Source organism: Sapajus apella, unplaced genomic scaffold (genome assembly GCF_009761245.1).
Source record: "Sapajus apella isolate SASKATOON/1434 unplaced genomic scaffold, GSC_monkey_1.0 scaffold6, whole genome shotgun sequence".
NCBI classification, from domain to species: Eukaryota; Metazoa; Chordata; class Mammalia; order Primates; family Cebidae; genus Sapajus; species Sapajus apella.
Genome location: NW_022436946.1, coordinates 39,029,614 through 39,050,216, shown reverse-complemented (window position 1 = coordinate 39,050,216; position 20,603 = coordinate 39,029,614). Strand labels below are relative to the sequence as shown.

The following is a 20,603-nucleotide window of genomic DNA, read 5'->3' as shown; positions in this document are numbered from 1 at the left end:
TAACCATATCTTAAGAACAAACAAAAGAAACTTCATCAACATAAACTAAAATGACAACAATGTGAAGATGAATATCTAGCAATATAATTTGATATCAGTAAATGTTTATTAAATGTATAGTGAAAAAGTAAAATAAAATGATAAATTGCAGCCAATTTGCCTAATAAGCATATTCAACTTGTTATATTTATTTATTCATCTGTTTATTAATATTGATAACAACATTCTTTTTACCAGGTGCAATGTCATTATTTCAGTTTAGAACATAATGGAAAGAAAAATGAGAACTCAATATTAATAATGTTTTTTTTTTGTTTGTTTGTTTGTTTTTTCCCATTTATTTATTTTATTGCATTTTAGGTTTTGGGGTACATGTGAAGAACATGCAAAATTGTTGCATAGGAACACACGTGGCAGTGTGATTTGCTGCCTTCCTCCCCATCACCTACATCTGGCATTTCTCCAATAATGTTTTTACTAATGATGAGCAATAATATGAAGGAAAACTTGGATTGAAATGTATTGTTTCACATGTGACTACTCCATCAAAACTGTACAGTAATCATTTGTTAAAAATGACACTGATATTTTACAGCTATGCGTAAATATAATGGAATGATATACACCAAATGTTACTAGTGTTAATCTTTTGATTACAGGTTTATGGGTGATTTTTATCTTCTTTTTTGCTTATGTATATCTTCAAGTTTTTCTATAATTAATGTTTTATTATAATGGTACCAAGAAGAAAATATATTTTTTAAAAGAGGAGGGAAAAACATATTGACTAATTTAAAAGAAAAAATACTTACCAAATCTCTGTGAAGCACCCAATTTGCATGGAGGTAATGAATACCATCAAGAATCTGGTAAAGTAATGATTTAACCATAGATCTTGGCAACTGCATGGGCTTTTTATTGGCTTTTGATGCACGGTGAAACTTAATAATGTGCTAAAAATAAAAAAAAAACGTAATATAGTCTTTGATAATATCTTTGTCAATAAAACACAATCAATGCTATAAAAATGCTCTATATTTTAAAACTACTTATTAAAGGCCAATAATGACACAAAGAAAAAAATTTGAATAATAAGTTCAACCAAAGCTGAATCTATTTTGAGGGTGAATGTGACTGTGTTAATGAGGGGTTATAATGACTAAATTTACTGAAACCATTAAGATTTTCATTAAATAGGACTAAAAGGTAAGAAGAACTGATATTGAAACAGCTGCCTACAAAAAATATTTATATTCCTTACTCATAGAATGAAAGATTAAAAAAAGAAAGAAAAACTGTAAATCTTTACTATTCTGTAAAAAGCACTTAGTACATCTGGATAACATCACTGATCAGGTGTATATTTTAATTATTGGAAAAGTTCCATCTTTGTTTGGCACAGAATAAATTTGAATATATTCCTGGGAATTAATATTAAATATGAAATTGCTAAAAAGGAGAAGAGGGAAAAAATGGGAAATTCAATCCCACTGAAATACATACAACTGGATCATCATATTCAAATTTTTATATCCATTTGTTATATTGTGGGTTATAAAAACACTGCACTAAATGGAAAAAAATGCTACCTGCCTCCCCAGTGCTCCCACCTCTACCACCTCCATCCCTACCCTACTCCTGCCTCTGTCCAAGACACAAAATGGACACTGAAGGCCATCAAAACTCTCCACAAACAATACTGATGAAGTTGTTAACAGTGCTCCAATAACTTTAAAATCACCAAATGGCGCTGGCCACCACAGTGGCTTGCAGAGGCTGCAGTGAGCTGAGGCCAAGATTACACCAGAGCATTCCAGCCTGGGTGACAGAGAGAGACTCCGTCTCAAAAAAAAAAAAAAAAAAAAGACCAAATGGTATATAAAATGATTAAGCTATTTATACACCTTTCTTATTTTGTTTTAAACTGTTCAGTAATAACATTGATGTAAGAAATAATAGAAAATTAGAGTTTATACTATAGCAGTGATTTCCAGTAGAAATACACTAGGAGCCACACGTATAACTTTCAACTTCTTAACAGCTATATTAAAAAAAAAAAAGAGGCCAGGTGTGGTGGCTCACACCTGTAATCCCAGCACTTTGGGAGGCCAAGGCAGGTGAATCACCTGAGATCAGGAGTTCAAGATCAACACAGAGAAAATTCCGTCTTTACTAAAAATACAAAATTAGCTGGGCATGGTGGCATACGCCTGTAATCCCAGCTACTCAGGAGGCTGAGGCAGGAGAATCACTTGAACCCGGGAGGCGGAGGCTGCAGTGAGCTGATATTGTGCCACTGCACTCCAACCTGGGCAAAACTCCATCTCAAAAAAAAAAGAAGAAGAAAAAGAAGAAAGGGGTAAAATAAATGTGTGCACTTCAGATATTTCTGAAGTGAAATTTTTAAATATTATAAATACTATCTTCTCAGTAAAATGTCAGTTTATTCCTTAAATTATTTAAAATCAACATTTATGATTATATTTATTTTAAAATATGGTGTTGGACAGTACAGTTCTACAGGACCTGACTAGTCCAATGTTCTACACCTTCTTTCATAATGCCACTGATGTTGAAAGTAAAGTACATACACTATCAAGTAAACTTTGGTTGACACATAGGGGAATAGAGAAAAATGAGGAAAATACAATGTCTATGAATATCCATGAAAAGAATTGAGAAAAACACACTGGAAGTTCTTGTCCATATCTGCTATAATGGCATACACTCTGAAAGTTTCTTTAAGACCTGAGTCTGTGTAAAGTTATTCCTCACCATATTTATCTTATATAGATAACAAACCACATTATATTGAATCAAAATTTACTAGCCAGCTGTGGTCAAGCACCTGTGGTCCTAGCTACTTGGGAGGCTGAGGCAGGAAGATCACTTGAGCCCAGGAGGTCAAAGCTGCAGTGAACCATAATTGTGCCATTGCATTCCAGCCTGGGGGATAGAGCGAGACCCTGTTTCAAACAAGCAAACAAAACAGGCTGTGTGCAATGGATCATGCCTGTAATCTCAACACTTTGAGAGGCCAAAGTAGGATGATCGCTTGAGCCCAGGAATTCAAGACCAGCCTGGGCAAGATGGCAAGACCTTGTCTCTATAAAATAACTTTGAAAAATCAGCCAGGTGTAGTGGTGCTAAATTAATTATCCATAATTTGAACTTATTGCTGGATTTGAATTTTGTTACTTTGAGCAGTTCCATAGATAAAGTGTTTAAATATTCTGATTCCTAATTTGAAAAGATAAAAATTAAGAATTTTTTGCTTCTTTCATATATTGATAAAACATCCTTAAAATTTGCAAAGCCACACATGTACTTCTGTTTGGTGCAGCCATTTTTAAATGGCAAAAGCTTCAAGAGGTTGATCTTAACTTGGAAAGAGAAACTTCACAAGTACATACCTGGTTAAATCTGAACTACTATAAGCATCATAAAATAAAGTAATTTTCACTATACATATTAGTAAATTGCCATTAGTTACTTGCATAAAAGTATAGTCTCCCATTCATTAAAATTTTCTGAAGTAAAATTTCTAAATATTACAAATACCATCTTCTCAGTAAAATGTTAGTTTATTGCTTAAATTCTTCAAATTCAACATTTATGTTTATATTGATTTTGAAATATGGCTAACAGAGCAAGCTTTCCTTTCTGTGCATTAACAATATATCTTGTACATAAATATGCTCCATACCTATATAAAATAGTCCTAGAAATACAGTGAGATTATACTTACCCACAAGTCATGCTCTGCATAATCAAACAGCAGCCACACCTTCCTGTCACTGTGAGAAAGGAACACCTTCTGCAATGCGATCACATTAGGGTGCTTCAATTCTCGCAAAAGCTGAATGCAAGAGAAAGAGAGGGGTCATTATTATGTTAGCAAGAAGGGGGAAATGATCAATGCCTTATAACTTCAAAATGAAATTTGTGAAAATTTAGATTATACAGGTAAGCAAAATGAAAGAAAAAACACCACCCCAAATACCTCTACTCAGGGATAAGCTCTGTCAAAATCTTTCCTTTCCCTTTTTCTTTTTCTTGAGACAGTCTCACTCTGATGCCCAAGCTGGAGTGCAATGGCATGATCTCGGCTCACTGCAACCTCCGCCACCTGGGTTCAAGCGATTCTCCTGCCTCAGCCTCCCAAGTAGCTGGGACTACAGGCGCATGCCACCACACCCTTCTAATTTTTTGTATTTTTAGTAGAGATGGGGTTTCACCATGTTAGCCAGGGTGGTCTCAATCTCCTGACCTTGTGATCCTCCCTCCTTGGCCTCCTAAAGTGCTGGGATTACAGGCGTGACCCATGACACCCGGCCTCCAATCCTTTTTCTATGTGTATGGGTGTATTTGTTTTGTTTTGTTTTGCTTTGCTTTGCTTTGCTTTGTTTTGTTTTGTTTTACTTTCTTGTCAGAGACTGCAAGCAGTAATGTGTTTTTAAAAAAATAGGATTTTAAATGGTAAAATGTAAAACAGTAAACAAAAGTAAATCACATCATTAAATAATTAATTACATTTTTGTACATGCATCTTTTTTTTTACTAGAGAAATTGTTCCTTGAGAAGCAGGAATCATGTATTAATACTGCTTATATCTACCCGAGCACAGTATTAGTACTCAAGAAATATGTGACAAAACAAGGAAAAATATTTAACAATCCCTATACTTATCCATCTTAACAAAGTAAAAGCTTTAAGCTGGACTCTGACGATGTGGAGGAAAGACACACCAGAGCAGCAGGCCGAAACAGCACTTTGCACATAACAGACAGTTGCCTGATAAAATATTTAGCAACAATGACATCACTGCTCAAGGTAAAAGCCTTAGAAATATGCCTGCCTCAGGCTGTCCTTAACCAGGGTTCAGAATTCATAGGTAAAGAGAAACATACTCAATTTAATAAATATTTTGAATACCTTTTAAATGTAAAGCTCTGTGGAAGATACAAAAAGGGAAACAGAAAACTTCCCTTGAATATTTTCTATGTGTAAGATGATTACATACAAATGTTCTTCTCTCACTGAATCCTTAGAACGATTTTATGATGCACATAGAACCCAAGGCTACATGTGATAAAAATAACCTGACCAAAGTCAAACAGAAAGAGAAAGGGTTTGTACTTAAATAGATCTTCCTGATGGCAAAGTCCATGCTTTTTCTACTACAGCTAAAATTCATGTCTTCAATTTCCACGGTGTGGTAAGGAAGACAGACCTATAAATAGAACAACGAGGCAGAGAAAAATAAACCGCTTACCCATTCTAGTAACTTTAGTAGCTTTTATTTATTTTTTTTTGAGACAGAGTCTTGCTCTGTTGCCTAGGCTAGAGTGCAATGGCATGATCTCAGCTCATTGCAACCTCTGCCTCCAAGATTCAAGCGATTCTCCTGCCTCTGCCTCCTGAGTAGCTGGGTTTACAGGTGTGCACCACCAAATCCAGATAATCTTTGTATTTTTAGTAGAGACGGGGTTTCTCCATGTTGGCCAGGCTGGCCTCGAACTGCTGACCTCAGGTGATCCACCCGCCTTGGCCTCCCAAAGTGCTGAGATTACAGGTGTGAGCCACTGTGCCAGCCAATTTTAATAAACTTAAGTAAGTAAAATGTATCTTGAGTGCCTGTGCTGAAATCATGTAAAAATCATCTGAATTCCAACTCTGGGATTTTTCTAGCCTACTTCTCACTTTCCTATTCCTTTACTATTTTCCATTGCAGATGTCCTAGTTCTTCCTCTCATTTTGGCTCTGTACCTCAGCTCTTTCTGGTCATCTATGCTCATTCTAGGATGTGTGACTCCCTGGATTCTGCCTCTAACCTATATGCCCTGGAACATAGCTAAGAAGTTAGGAGCTAGGATGGGCTGGGCTGGGCTGGGCTGGCCTTCTAAGGCCTTCTACTTTTTGTAGCCTGCCTCGGGGATCTATCTGTATTTCCTGTTGGGTCTAGGTGGGAAAGAAAAAGCCAGAAGGAAAATGATCAGGGAAGACACAACAGTCCTACTCCTTTTTGTGGGAAGAGCAATTAGGCAGTACTCAGCTGCTGTCTCTTACTACTGCCTAAGAAATATAATGCAGCCTTGCTTCTCGCTTCAGATGTAAGTGTTAGATATAATATGCTCCTAATGAATGACGGGGTAAGAGAAAGTTGCATTTTGCAGGGATGCAGGGCTATATCTAGAGAATTTGCCATTTTGAACACTTCAGGCTCTCTGGCTCTGGCAAGTACTGTTTTTAATGACCCCATTGCCATGGCCAGCCTTTAAGCACTTAGACCCTGGTAGGAGACCTCACCCTAGGCACAATGACTGTATCCTTTCTGACTCCTCGATATTGATGAACTTAGAGTTTGCCTTTATTCCCTACACAAAATACATTCTCTTTGCAGCCTGAAGTAGATGGGAAAGCAGAACTTCACTTCTGCATCTAAACCAGGCTCTTGAAACACTCAACAGTGGCACACAGATCCCTGATTCCTGGACCTCACTTGTCTGGGAAAGTGGATGTCACAGTAGCAATATTTAATCAACACCTTTAAAAAAGCTACATTATCTGTGACTTCCAATTGTTGACCCCTCTAGAATAAATTCATTTTAAGTCCTCTGTTAAAAAATTATTTTGACTAGATAGCACATTTATATGGTTCAAAAATCAAAAGTACACACAAGGATATGTATTGAAAGGTCTCACCACAACTCCCCTTGCCTCCCTGGAGGTAACAACTTTTATTAATTGCTTATTTATCCTTGCAATGTTTCTTACTACAAATAAAAATATGAATATATATTTTATCCTCCATTGTTTACACAAAAGGTAGCATAATATACACACTGCTCTTCACTTTTTTTTTTAATTACCCTTACTCTGTCTTGGAAATCTCTCAATATTAGGACAATATCAATATTAGAAATATTTCTTTCAGGTGAGAAGTGACTGAGCAACAAAAAAAATTAAAGAAAAAATAAAAATAAACTCTCTTTTTTTTATAGTAGCATGGTATTTCTAGATCACCTTTTTTATTGTGGTAAAATATATACACAATGTAAAATTTACCATTTCAACCATTTCTAAGTATACTAAATATTGTATACTTAGTATACTTACTTAATCACGCTACTTACACCAGTTCGGCAGGATTAAGTACAACCATCATCATACTGTATATTTCCAGAACATTTTCATCAACCCAAAATGAAGATCTATACCATTAAACAATATCTCCAGGTTGCCCCTCCCCCCAGCTCCTGATAACCATTATCCTAATTTATGATCATGAATTTGAATGTTTTTGGTATGTAGCTCAAAATAACACTATCTGCTTGTTTGTTTCTGCCTTTTATAACATAATATAATGTCTTCAAGGTTCATCTATGTTTGTAGCATGCACGAGAATTTCATTCCTATTGAAAGCTGAATACTATTACATTGTATGTATAGACCACATTTCGTTTGTCCATTTGTCCCTCAGTAAACATTTAGGTTGTTTCTACCATTTGGTTATTATGAATAATGTTCCTCCAAATATTGGTGTATAAATAACCATTTGAATCCCTACTTTCAATTCCTTTATACATATACCCAGAAGTGAAATTGCCAGATCCTATGGTAATTCTATGTTTAATTTTTTGAGGAACCACTATATAGGTCACTTTTGTAAAACAAACAAACAAAAACTTTTTTTGTAGAGATAGAGTCTCACTATGTTGTCCAGGCTGGTCTCGAACTCCTCACCTTAAGCAATCCTCCCACTCCAGTCTCCCAGAGTGCTGGGATTAGAGGTGTAAGCCACTGCACCTGACCTAGGTCTTCTTTCAATATGTCATAAAAATAGTTATTTCATTGCTTCACAAATACTGTGTTTTTCACGAGTAGAAGGTTTTGTGGCAACCCTGCGTCAACCAAGCCTACTGGCACCATCTTTCCAACAGCATGAAGCTCATCTAATGTCTCTGTGTCACATTTTGGTAATTCGTACAACATTTAAAACCTTTTCAGTATTGGTACATGTGTTACAGTGATCTGTGATCAGTGATCTTTGATGTCACTACTATAATTATTTTGGAGTACCACAAATCATACCCACATAAGATGGCAAGCTTAACCTATAAACGTTGTGTGTGTTCTGACTGCCTCACCCCCGGGCTGTTCCCCCATCTTTCTCCCTCTCTTCAGGCCTCTCTATTGTCTGAGAAACAACAATATTGAAATCAGGCCCAATAAGAAAACCACAATGGCCTCTAACCGTTTAAGTGAAATGAAGAATCTCACATATCTCTTGATTTAAATCGAAAGCCAGAATGATTGAGCTTACTGAAGAAGGCATGCCAAAAGTTAAAACAAGCTGAAAGCTAGCCCTCTTGCACCAGTTAGCCAAGTTGTAAATGCAAAGAAAAAGTTTTGAAGGAATTTAAAAGTTCTATTTTGTTGAACACACAAATGATAAAAAAGCAAACAGCCTTATTGTGGATATGGAGAAAGTTTTAGTGGTCTGGATAGAAGATCAAACTAGCTGCAACATTACCTTAAAACAAAGCCCAATCCAGAGCAAGGCCCTAACTCTCTTCAATCTGTGAAGGCTGAGAGAGGTGAGGAAGCTGCAGAAGAAAAGGCTGAAGTTAACAGAGGTTGGTTCATGAGGCTTAAGAAAAGAAGTCGCCTCTATAACATAAAAGTGCAAGGTGATCCATCAAGTCATCCAAAATATGTAGCTAAGATCACTGATGAAGGTGGCTACACTAAACAACGGATGTTCAATGTGGACAAAAGATAATTCTATTGAAAACAGATGCCATGTAGGACTTTTACAGCTAGATAGAAGTCAATGTCTGGTTTCAAAGCTCAAAGGACAGGCTATCTTACTAGAGTTTAATGCAGCTGGTGACCTGAAGTTGAAGCCAATGCTCATTTACCATTCTGAAAATCCTAGGATCCTTAAGAATTATGCTAAATCTACTCTACCTGTGCTCCATAAGTGGAACAACAAAGCCTAGATGACGCCATGTCTGTTGACAGCATGGCTTACCAAACATTTTAAGCCCACTGTTGAGACCGACTACTTAGAAAAAAAAAAAGACTCCTTTCAAAAGATTACTGCCCATTAATAATGCACCTGGTCACCCAAAAGCTCTGATGAAGATGTACAAAGAGATTAATGCTGTTTTCATGTTTGCTAACATACCATCCATTCTGCAGCCCATGAACCAATAAGTCTTTCTGACTTCCAAGTCTTATTATTTAACAAATACATTTCATAAAGCTATAGCTGCCATAGGTTTTGATTTCTCTGATGGATCTGGGCAAAGTAAATGGAAAACCTTGCAGATCGGATTCACCATTCTAAATGCCATTAAGAACAGTGATGATTCCTTCAAGGAGATCAAAGCATCATTAACAGGAATGTGGAAAAAGTTGATTCCAACCCTCATGAATAATTTTGAGGGGCTCAAGATATCAAGATTTTGAGGAGGAAGTAAATGGGATATGGTGGAGAAAACAAGAGAATAACAATTAGAAGTAGAGTTTGGATATTAATTGAATTGCTGCCATCTCATGACCAAACCTGAATGGATGAGGAGATGCTTCTTAGGGATGAGCAAAGAAAGTGATTTCTTAAGGCAGAATCTACTCCTGGTGAAGATGCAGTGAGCACCGCTGAAATAACAACAAAGAATTTAGAATATTACATAAAGTTAGTTGATAAAGCATTGGCAGCGTTTGAGAGGACTGATTCAAATTTTGAAAGTTCTATGGGTAAAATGCTATCAAACAGCATTGCATGTTACAGAGAAATCTTTCAAGAAAAGAAGAATTCATTGATGCAGAAAATTGTATTGTTGTCTTATTTTAAGAAATTGCCACCGGGCATGGTGGCTCATGTCTGTAATCCCAACACTTTGGGAGGCTGAGGCAAGTGGATCCTGAGGTCAGGAGTTCAAGACCAGTCTGGCCACACACTGAAACCCCATCTCTACTAAAAATACAAAAAATTAGCTGGGTGTGGTGGTGTCTGCCAGTAATCCCAGCTACTCGGGAGGCTGAGGCAGGAAAATCGCATGAACCCAGGAGATGGAGGTTGCAGTGAGCCCAGATCACGCCATTGCACTCCAGCCCAGGAGACAGTGTGAGACTTTGTCTCAAAATAAAAAAAAATTGCTACCCCAAGCTTCAGCAACCACCACTCTGATCAGTTAGCAGCCATCAACACCATGGCAAGACCATCCACCAGCAAAAAGATTATGGCTCACTGAAGGCTCAGATAATCATTAGCATTTTTAAAGCAATAATGTATGTTTTAATTAAGATATATATATTTTTATACATAATGCTATTGCACCCTATAGTAGTGTATGTTTATACTATAAACCACAGTATAATAAATATGACTTTACTGGGAAACCAAAAAAAAATGAGTGACTTGCTTTATTACAATATTTGCTGTACTGCAGTGGCCTGGAACCAAACTTGGAATATCTCCAAGGTCTGCCTGTATAAAAGGGAAGAGTATAAAGTTTACAACTACATGAATTTACTAGAAATTCTTTCCTAATTCCCAAATTTGCATTTTCTATAGCATCAATCTGCACTTTCTATTTCTGTGTACCTCTTATGTTTTTCCTACCCTACAAGTTTCTATAAGTCACTAAATATCAACATGAAGGCAGGCCAAGACAAAGAAATAGCAAATTAATATTACCTGCATCTATTCTGTTCCTTCTTCTAATTCACCTTTGACTCTACAGCCAGGAGTGATACACCAAAATTCCTTAACAGATCACCTGTCACTATGAACAGGCTTAAGGAATTAAAACAAGAGACGAGGCAAAGACCATATAAAAGGAGTCTTGTAAGCTATGCATAAGTGTCACCAATGAGGTTCTCTAGTATCACTGGCAAGATGCTAGGGTAAATGGGTCAGTAGAGAAGCCAGTTGTTAGAAAAGCTACCACACTTTGACTACCTTCTGTACATGTTTCATGACTCTCAGATTTGGCCTCACTGAATTATATTAGCGTATCTTACAATGTTTTAACTGTTTGCATCTCTCCCCTGCACTCCTCCCACATTAGACTATAAGGTTCTTGAAGACAAAGACAATTTTTACTTACTTATTTTGAGACAAGATCTCACTTTGTCTCCCAGGCTGGAGTACAGTGACACAATCATAGCTCACTGGAGCCTCAAACTCCTGGGCTCAAGTAATCCTTCTTCCTTAGCCTCCTTAGCAGCTGAGACTATAGGCGCAAGCTACCATGCCCAGCTAGTATTTTTATTTTTTTGTAGAAATGGGGTCTCACTTTGTTGCCTAGGCTGGTCTTGAGCTTCTGGCTTCAACTGATCCTCCTGCCTTGGCCTCCCAACATGTTAGGATTCCAGGTGTGAGCCATCTTTTAAATTAATTTCCATATTCCCAGGGACTAGCATAATGCCTGACACACTGAAAGAGCTCTGTTAAGTGATCTCATCTGGTCTGGGGTCTTTAAATGTCACCCATATGTATTAACTCCCAAATGTTTACCTCTAGTCCACTCATCTCCCCTGAACTCCAGCTATGTGTATCCAGCTGCCTCAACAGCTCCATTTGAATGTCTAAAGGCCAAAACTGAGGTGGCGCTCTCTACCTCCACTACCCTCCATTCCAGAACCTCCAGTACCCTCTATGCTAACGGCTCTTCCCCCACCTCAGTTAATAGCAACTCCATCATTCAATTACTCAGGCAAACCTTCATCTACTTTAACTCTTTTCTCAAATCTCTCCTCATCAGTGAGTCTTCCCTAGCCTTTCTATTTAAAATCGTAACCACCATTCTGCACCTTTACCTTTCTGCAAGTAATAACACTTTCAAACATACTATAACTCTGTATCCCTTGTCTACAATTCTAAAGAAACTGTAGAAAACCAAAAGCTTTCTAGTAACTCAGGTAGAAAAATTGTTTGTAATTCAATGGAAAAAAATGCATTGTTAAGGGCACATCCTTTCAGTTATCTGACTCTAATTCTATAGAAGCTATTTTACAATTCTGTGCATTACAGATAACTGGTAACAATGCAGAATAATTCTCACCAATAGCCATACAAATTCTGTGCTGTCTGGTAGAAGTTCACTGACTTGCCTCCCCAATAGTGGAAGAAGCTGGTTTTGCCGTCAATATTTCTGATCCGTACATGTATCTGTTTTAAACTTTCTCCTTCGAATGGGCTATAATATCAGCTTGGTTCCTTCATTCAAAAAGTTAAATAAGCTGGATGTAGTGGCTCACACCAGTAAATCCCAGCACTTTGGGATGGCTAGGCAGGAGGATCACTTAAGGCCAGGAGTTTGAGACTAGCCTGGTCACACAGCAAGAGCCCCGTCTCTACAAAAATTAGATTAAATTAAGTTATCCAGGTGTGGTGGAGCAGGCCTATGGTCCCAGCTACTAGGGAGGCTGAAGTGGGAGGACTGCTTGAACCCAGGAGTTCAAGGCTGCAGTGAGTTATGATCACACCACTGTCCTCCAGCCTGGGTGACAGAGTGAGACCCTGGCTATTACAAAAAAAAAAGAAGGCGGCAGCGGCAGCCAGATGCAGTGGCTCATGCCTGTAATCCCAGCACTTTGGGACGTCAAGGCAGGCAGATCACCTGAGGTCAGGAGTTTGAGACCAGCCTGGCCAACATGGTGAAACCCTGTCTCTACTAAAAATACAAAAATTAGCTAGGAGAGGTAGTTGGTGCCTGTAATCCCAGTTACTCAGGAAGCCGAGGCAGGAGAATCACTTGAACCTGGGAGGCGGAGGTTACAGTGAGTCAAGATCACACCATTGTACTCTAGCCTGGGTAACAAGAGTGAAACTCTGTCTCAAAAAAAAAAAAAAAATTTTTTTTTAAAGAAAGTTAAATAAAATCATTAAAATGTGCTCATTTTATACCTGTATCACAGTCATAATTTTACTTTTTGAAAACAATCATTTAATATTCATTGTACAGAAATATGTCACTTGAACTGACATGAAGCTGTCTGTCTGACATGAAGCTATTAAACTGATGAAGGTATTTATATGTTATTTATTGTATGTCTCTCTCCATTAACATATAAGCTCTATGAAGGCAAAGATTTTTGTTGGTTTTATATCTCCAATGCATAAAATGATACCTAGCGGCTGGGCACGGTGGCTCACGCCTGTAATCCTAGCACTTGGGAGGCTGAGGTGGGTGGATCACCTGAGGTCATGAGTTCAAGACCAGCCTGGCCATCAGGGTAAAACCCCATCTTAAAAAAAAAAAAAAATACCTAGCACATAATAAGCATTCAATATTTGTCAAATGAATTAAATCTACTGAATATACTTGGTTTTTACTCAAAAAATAACCAGTAATGGCCCGTAACGCAACAAAATTTTGCTACCCTTTCATGAGGTGTTTTAAATGATTTTGTTTTCAACAAATTAAATAGATAATATCCAAAGTAATTATTTCAGGAACACTAACCCTCCACAAGCTCCATTTATTTTAGGCTTAAAAAGGAAGACTTCTTTCAATTAGCACCTACTCTGCTAGAAGAATGGGTTCTGGCTGGAAGTAAAGAGCAGAAACACTGCTCTCGATATCTCAGGTTGGGATCTTTAACCTGGTCTATAATTTGAAGAGCAAAGGAGTGCTATGATAGTGTTTCCTGAAAGGACTGTGAGTACAGTAAGTGCTGAAAAGTCCTAAAGAAAATAAGCCACAGGAACAGGGGACACAGGGGAACACACGTGAAGCAGAGATTAACCTTATTAGTACTATCTTCAAGGCCACTTTACTAAGAAAATGCTATGCTCTAGATAAACATCACACAAGAGTGTATTTGCTATCCCTATTTACTGAAAGTAACAAAAAAGTTAAATTTTCTACTGCTATTTACTGAAAGAAACAAATGAACAACAACAGTAAAAATCTAAATATTCAATAGTAAGAAAACTGAGAAGTAGATTATGGTAAATAGTCACATATTGTAGCCCCAAATAGATATACTAAAATATTTTAATTACTTGAGGAAAGACTGTAACGTTGTGATATAATGCAAAAGGACCATAGGCTGGGCACAGTGGCTCTCACCTGTAATCCCAGCACTTTGGGAGGCCAAGGTAGACAGATCACTTGAAGCCAAGAGTTCAAGATCAGCCTGGACAACATGGCGAAACTCTGTCTCTACTAAAAATACAAAAATTAGCCAGGTGTGGTGGTGCATGCCTGTAATCCCAGCTTATCGGGAGGCTGAGGCAAGAGAATCACTTGAACCTGGGAGGCAGAGTTGCAGTGAGCACAGATCGTGCCACTGCACTCCAGCCTGGGCGACAAAGCAAGACTCTGTCTCTAAATAAATAAATAGGCCAGACGCAGTGGCTCATGCCTGTAATCCTAGCACTTTGGGAGGCTGAGGTGGGTGGATCACCTGAGGTCAGGAGTTCAAGACCAGCCTGGCCATCATGGTGAAATCCCATTTTAAAAAATAAATAAATAAAAAAAATTAAAATAATAATAATGAACAAATAAATAAATGAAATATATTTATAAAACAGAAAATAGGCTGGGCATGGTGGCTCTCACCTATAATCCCAGCACTTTGGGAGGCCAAAGGGGGCAGATCACTTGAGGTCAGGAGTTCAAGACCAGCCTGGCCAACATGGTGAAACCCAGTCTCTACTAAAAATACAAAAATTAGCTGAGCATGGTACCACACACCTGTAGTCCCAGCTACTCGAGAGGCTAAGGCAGGTGAATCGCTTGAACCTGTGAGGCAGAGGTTGCAGTGAGCCAAGATCGTACCACTGCACTTCAGCATGGGTGCCCGAGTGAGACTGTCTCAAAGAAAACAAAACAAAACAAAACAAAACAAAAAAACAAAAAAATGCCAAAACATTAACAATAGTTATTTCTGGGTGTGAGATTATGTGTAATTTATATTTCTTTCTATCTTTTCTATTTTACAAGTTTTCTACAATGAGCATTACTCTTATAATTTAAAAACAAATACATACACACACCAAAAGACAGCCCTTTCCAGAAATCCACCTACCAAAATAAGACATTATCATACTACCTCAGCTTCTTTTTATGTGGTTATCTGAAAAGGGACACAGTGAAAGAAGATGACCATACTTGTACTTTCCCTATCTCTTGGTAAGATCAGATTTTACCAACAGACTTTAATCTCTCATCTAACGAATATTTGCTCACCACGACATCATGCAACTACAAATATGTGTAATCATATTTAAACAGCAGTTAAGCAGACCATGATTTTCCCATGTCTCATATTACATGATAACATCTTCTATGCCAGATACTCACAGCACAATAACATGATCCCACTGAAGCCTAATGACGAATGTTCAATGAACACGCCAGTATTTTATCTGATATCCTTTTAAAGCATATAAGTAGTTAAAGTGTCCACTTTTTACTGTCCTAAACAAAATAAACTACAGTTCGAATTCTAAACTTTCTCTAGATCCTGACTGTGGGATTTGGAGGGCCTGTGCTAAATTAAAATTCCAGAATCCATTTGTATTTTTATCTACACATCTTTCTTCCCTTTTTACTTTCTGTTCTCCAAGTCTATGATGCCCCCATGGGTCCCTGACTCCTTTTTCAAGGGTGTTCTGAATGGAAAGGTCCTCTCATACTTCAATAACTCACTATCTCAAACAAATTTTCTATTCTTGTTTGATCTCTTTTAAGTAATAGTGTGATTCATTTGACCATCAATCTTTCCCCTTGGTGAGAACAGTATCACCGACTTTATTTTAGAAAGCACTACCATTTTTTAAACTGTATAACACCTATTCCCCGTTCCCAAAGAACTGAAGGTAAATGAAGTACTGTGTTTTATGGCAAATAGGAGATTTTCCTAATTCCAAAATGTTCCAGTACTCCTAAAACTGTAATTTAAGAATTAGTATTTGAAAGTTGACACTTTCATATCTATGACAGGGCTTTTGGAAGCTGCTCTTTGTAAGTACATCAGATTCATTATAACCTTCCAGCAGGTGGCGCTCAAACTCTGAAAAGGGGTCTGTAAAGACTAAGACAGCTCTGGTTCAAAGTGGCCGTAAATTTTTTGCTTCATGTTACTTTAATGACACTGCTTGGTTACCAGTCATAAGCTCCAGGGAGGTCGATGTTCCCCATTGCCACCCAGTGGAAATGACAGTGAGGCGGCAAGTAAAATGCAAAAAATACAGGTTTTAGAATCAGAGGCTAAGTTTAAATCCTGTCTTACTAGCGGCAGTTAAGACATAAGGCAAGTTGCCGGGCGCGGTGGCTCAAGCCTGTAATCCCAGCACTTTGGGAGGCCGAGGCGGGTGGATCACGAGGTCAAGAGTTCGAGACCATCCTGGTCAACATGGTGAAACCCCCGTCTCTACTAAAAATACAAAACATTAGCTGGGCATGGTGGCACGTGCCTGTAATCCCAGCTACTCAGGAGGTTGAGGCAGGAGAATTGCCTGAACCCAGGAGGCGGAGGTTGTGGTGAGCCGAGATCGGGCCATTGCACTCCAGCCTGGGTAACAAGAGCGAAACTCCGTCTCAAAAAAAAAAAAAAAAAAAAAAAAAAAAAGACATAAGGCAAGCTGCTTAACTCTTCTGAATCTCATAGAAGAATAAGATGTCTACTTACAAACAAAAACACAGTTTCTACAAAAAATAAATTAATACAAGTAGATTAAATACATAGCACAATGGGCCGGGCGTGGTGGCTCATGCCCCTAATCCTAGCACTCTGGGAGGCCGAGGCAGGTGGATCACCTGTGGTCAGGAGTTCAAGACCAGCCTGGCCAATATGGTGAAACCCTGTCTCTAATAAAAATACAAAAATTAGTCGGGTGTGGTGGTAGGCAGCTGTAGTTCCGGCCACTCGGGAGGCTGAGGCAGGAGAACTGCCTGAACCCAGGATGCAGAGGTTGCAGTGAGCCGAGATGGTGCCACTGCACTCTAGCCTGGGCAACAAGTAAGACTCTGTCTCAAAAAAAAACGAAACAACAACAACAAAAAGCAAAAAGTACACAATGCGATGCTTGGAGCAATGCTTGGAACGTATAATGCATTTGACAAATTATAGCTTTTATGATCATTTTTAACCACCACTATTTGCAAGAATGTTAGGAAGAGTAAATCAGATAATCTATGTAGAATGCCTGGCATTGTTCTTGATAAACAATAGCTGTTGTTGTTGTTGTTGTTGTACTTAAGTGAAAATTTCAAATCTAACCGAAGTGGTTAGCTTTGAAATCAGAGATCCTTAGAGAGTGAGGCTGAGCTGGAAAATGCCATAGCATTTCCTTACCAAAGTCCATGAAACACCCATTTGGTAGTTTCTATAATAATAAAATGGCTATATAAGTTATTTCCCTTCCCATTTTTTTAACAATTTGGTTTCTTTTTCTCTCTGACTTCTAAATTCTGCATGTACTTGGTCTAAGAGAGATATTTGAAATCAAGTGAGGTCTCTAAAAAATAAATTCACATCTCCTTGACTATGATAGCCTATCTGTTCTTTTTTCAGTATAAGTATTTAATCTTTAATCTTTCTCTTTTTTTGAGACAGAATCTCACTCTGTTACTGGGCTGGAGTACAGTTCCATGACCTCAGCTCACTGCAACCTCCACCTTCTTGGTTCAAGCAATTCTCCTGCCTCAGTCTCCCTAGTAGCTGGGATTACAAATACATGCCACCATGTCTAGCTGATTTTTTTTTTTTTTTTTTTTTTTCAGTAGAGATGGGGTTTCACCATGTTGGCCAGGCTGGTCTCAAATTCCTGACCTCAGGTGATCCAGCCGCCTCAGCCTCCCAAAGTGCTGAGATTACAGGCGTGAGCCACTGTGCCCAGCCTTAAACTTTTATGTAACATATTCCACATGAGAAAATTGGATATACTTCTTACAAATCAAGGGCACTCTGAATATACACAATTTACATATGAAAAATGAAACAGATACAAACTAAAACCAAGAGTTTACAAAGTAAAGTCTTAATTACCTGGAATTCTGAGGGGCATTCTAACTAATTTACTGATTCATTAAGTAAACTTTTGCTTGCAACCCTCCCGCTAAAAATCTTCCTATCTTGACAATTAAACCAAATGAAATTTGCATTTGACTCTTTGTGTTGTTGTTGATTTTGCATTGCTCTAAGACCCTAGGCAGTCTTCCAGTGCATTGGGATTTCAATAATCAACTCCTAACAAATGTTTATTTCCTTCTTATTTATCCTTTTTTCTCCTTGAAATGGAATGCTGGGGAGGAGAGAGGGAGTGGAGGGTAAAGGGGCATGGGTGGAACTAATCTAAAATTCCTTATTTAGATTCTAGCTTAAAAGAAAACAGTTATCAACTTATTCTCCAAATTCCTTCCCTAGTTCTCTTGTCCTTCTCCATTCCACAGTTTTTCTTGACATCTTACACATGGACTTGAGTTTTAGCTGCTCCTTGTATGGATGGAGAATCCCAAATCTCAATCTCTAGCCTTAATGTCACTTATAAACTGACATCAATTTCCCAAGATGCATAATATAACACACCCACAAGAATAACCCACACTGTATCTCAAAATCCACAGATCCAAAACGGAGTATCATTTGCCCAACTTTACCTCCTTAGTGTTCACCATACCTGCAATGACGGAAATATTTCCCAATCATCAAGGCAGGCTGAAAACCTTATAATCAGCCAGGTGCAGTGGCTCACACCTGTAAATCCTAGTTCTTTGGCAGGCTGAGGCAGGTGGATCACCTAGAGACCAAGTTGGCCAACATGGTGAAACCCCATCTCTACTAAAAGTACAAAAATTAGCCAGGTGTGGTGGCTTGCGCCTGTAATCCCAGCTACTCAGGAGGCTGAGGCAGGAGAATTGCTTGCACCTGGGAGGCAGAGGTTGCAGTGAGCCAAGACTGTGCCACTGCCCTCCAGCCTGGGTGACAGAGTGAGACTCCATCTCAAGAAAGAAAAAAAAGAAAGAAAGAAAACCTTATAATCAGTGTTCAGTCACAAAGTGCTACACACTCTGCGCTTCTTAAATATCACTCATTAATTCTCACCTTGATAATTAAAATAAACCCTTAACTGGAGGTGCTCTAGTTACAGAGGTGCTCTTCCCTCTGCCTAGAAAGGTACAGAAAAATATTTCCTATCTTCTTTGCCTGATTAATGCCTACTTACTTTTTAGAAAGAACTCATTTATCACTTCCTCTAAGAAGGCTTCCCTGAAATAATTCTTCTGAAGTGTCTCTTCTGTGTTTCCATCCAAACTGTATTACTTTTAACATACTGCTAATTAAATAAAATTATGACATAGTATAATTGTCTGTCTTCCCCTAACTGACTATAAGATGCAGGGACTACGTTTTCCATCTATACATTTCCATTGTCTTGCACAAGCCAAACACACGAAGATTTTCAACAAATGTTGGCTGAGTAAATGATAATCTATCTCCTATCTCTTCTAATATACTCTATGCGTTGACATCAGAATATCTTCCTAAGATAAAAAGTCTAATAAATGTTAACTCTCCTACTTCGAAATTTTAAATGGCTTTAAAGTTAAAACTCCAAAGTAGAACATTGAAAACTATTCACCCCAAAGGTTAAAACTATTTTTCCTATAATTTACTTTGGGGGGCCTGAGGCTCAAGCTAAAACTATACTGTAAAGATTTTAACCAAAAATATGGCAAGTGACTAAGATCTAAGTTAAGGACAAGTGGGCTTTCCCCTGCAAAAACTAGTATCATAATTGGCATATGTATGGCCTTTCCCTTCAGGAAGCTCCACATGCAGTCATCATGAATCAGCTTCTAAGTCGCTACTGCACAGAATTCTGCCCACTACCTCCCATGAAGCCTTGCCCTGGGACATGGAAATGAGGCAGAAGCATAAGGGAAAATACCCAGCAGATAGCAACAGGGGAAAAAAGTCTAAAAATCTAAATTCATATGGCTGAGGGTGGTGGTTCATGTCTGTAATCCCAGCACTTTGGGAGGCCAAGGTGGGTGGATCACGAGGTCAGGAGATCAACACCATCCTGGCTAACAAGGTGAAACCCCATCTCTACTGAAAATATAAAAAAATTAGCCAGGCGTGGTGGCAGGCACCCGCAGTCCCAGCTATTCTGGAGGCTGAGGCAGGAGAATCACTTGAACCCGGGAGCTAGAGGTTGCAGTGAGCCAAGATCATGGCACTGCACTCCAGCCTGGGTGAAAGGGCAAGACTTCATATACAAATATATATATTTATTTATACATATGTGTGTGTATATATATATATATATATATATACACACACACGTATATATACACATACACACATACACACATACATACACATATAAAATATACATATGTATGCAGGGAAGTTTTTTTTTCTAAGATGGCAGGCTGGAGGCAGTGTTACCATGCCTCTCCCACTAGGAAAGACAAAATAGTGTGTAGAGACTCATTCTGGGAACTTTTTTTCCAAGAAGCAACACAGGAACTTAGGAAACCTGAAAAATCAACAGACCCTTTAAATGAAGTGGCAGGCTGAAGCCTACCCCATGAACCAGGCAAAAAATTGTAAGTCCCCCAAGTGTGAGA

General features: G+C 38.2%; 1 protein-coding gene across 8 annotated transcripts in view; it reads right to left on the bottom strand.

The window, feature by feature from the left end:
- CDK19 (cyclin dependent kinase 19) overlaps positions 1–20,603 on the bottom strand; it is a 202,288-nt gene that overhangs the window by 56,992 nt on the left and 124,693 nt on the right. For 6 of the 8 annotated variants that reach the window (XM_032275031.1, XM_032275038.1, XM_032275033.1 and 3 more), the window contains 2 exons: positions 3,749–3,859; positions 813–953 (listed from right to left, as the gene is read on the bottom strand). The exons of 1 other annotated variant lie outside the window; for it this stretch is intronic. In XM_032275031.1, coding sequence (XP_032130922.1) covers positions 813–953; positions 3,749–3,859 — 252 coding nt within the window. The remainder of the gene's footprint in view (positions 1–812; positions 954–3,748; positions 3,860–20,603) is intronic. One more of the 8 variants, XM_032275032.1, reaches the window with a different exon arrangement.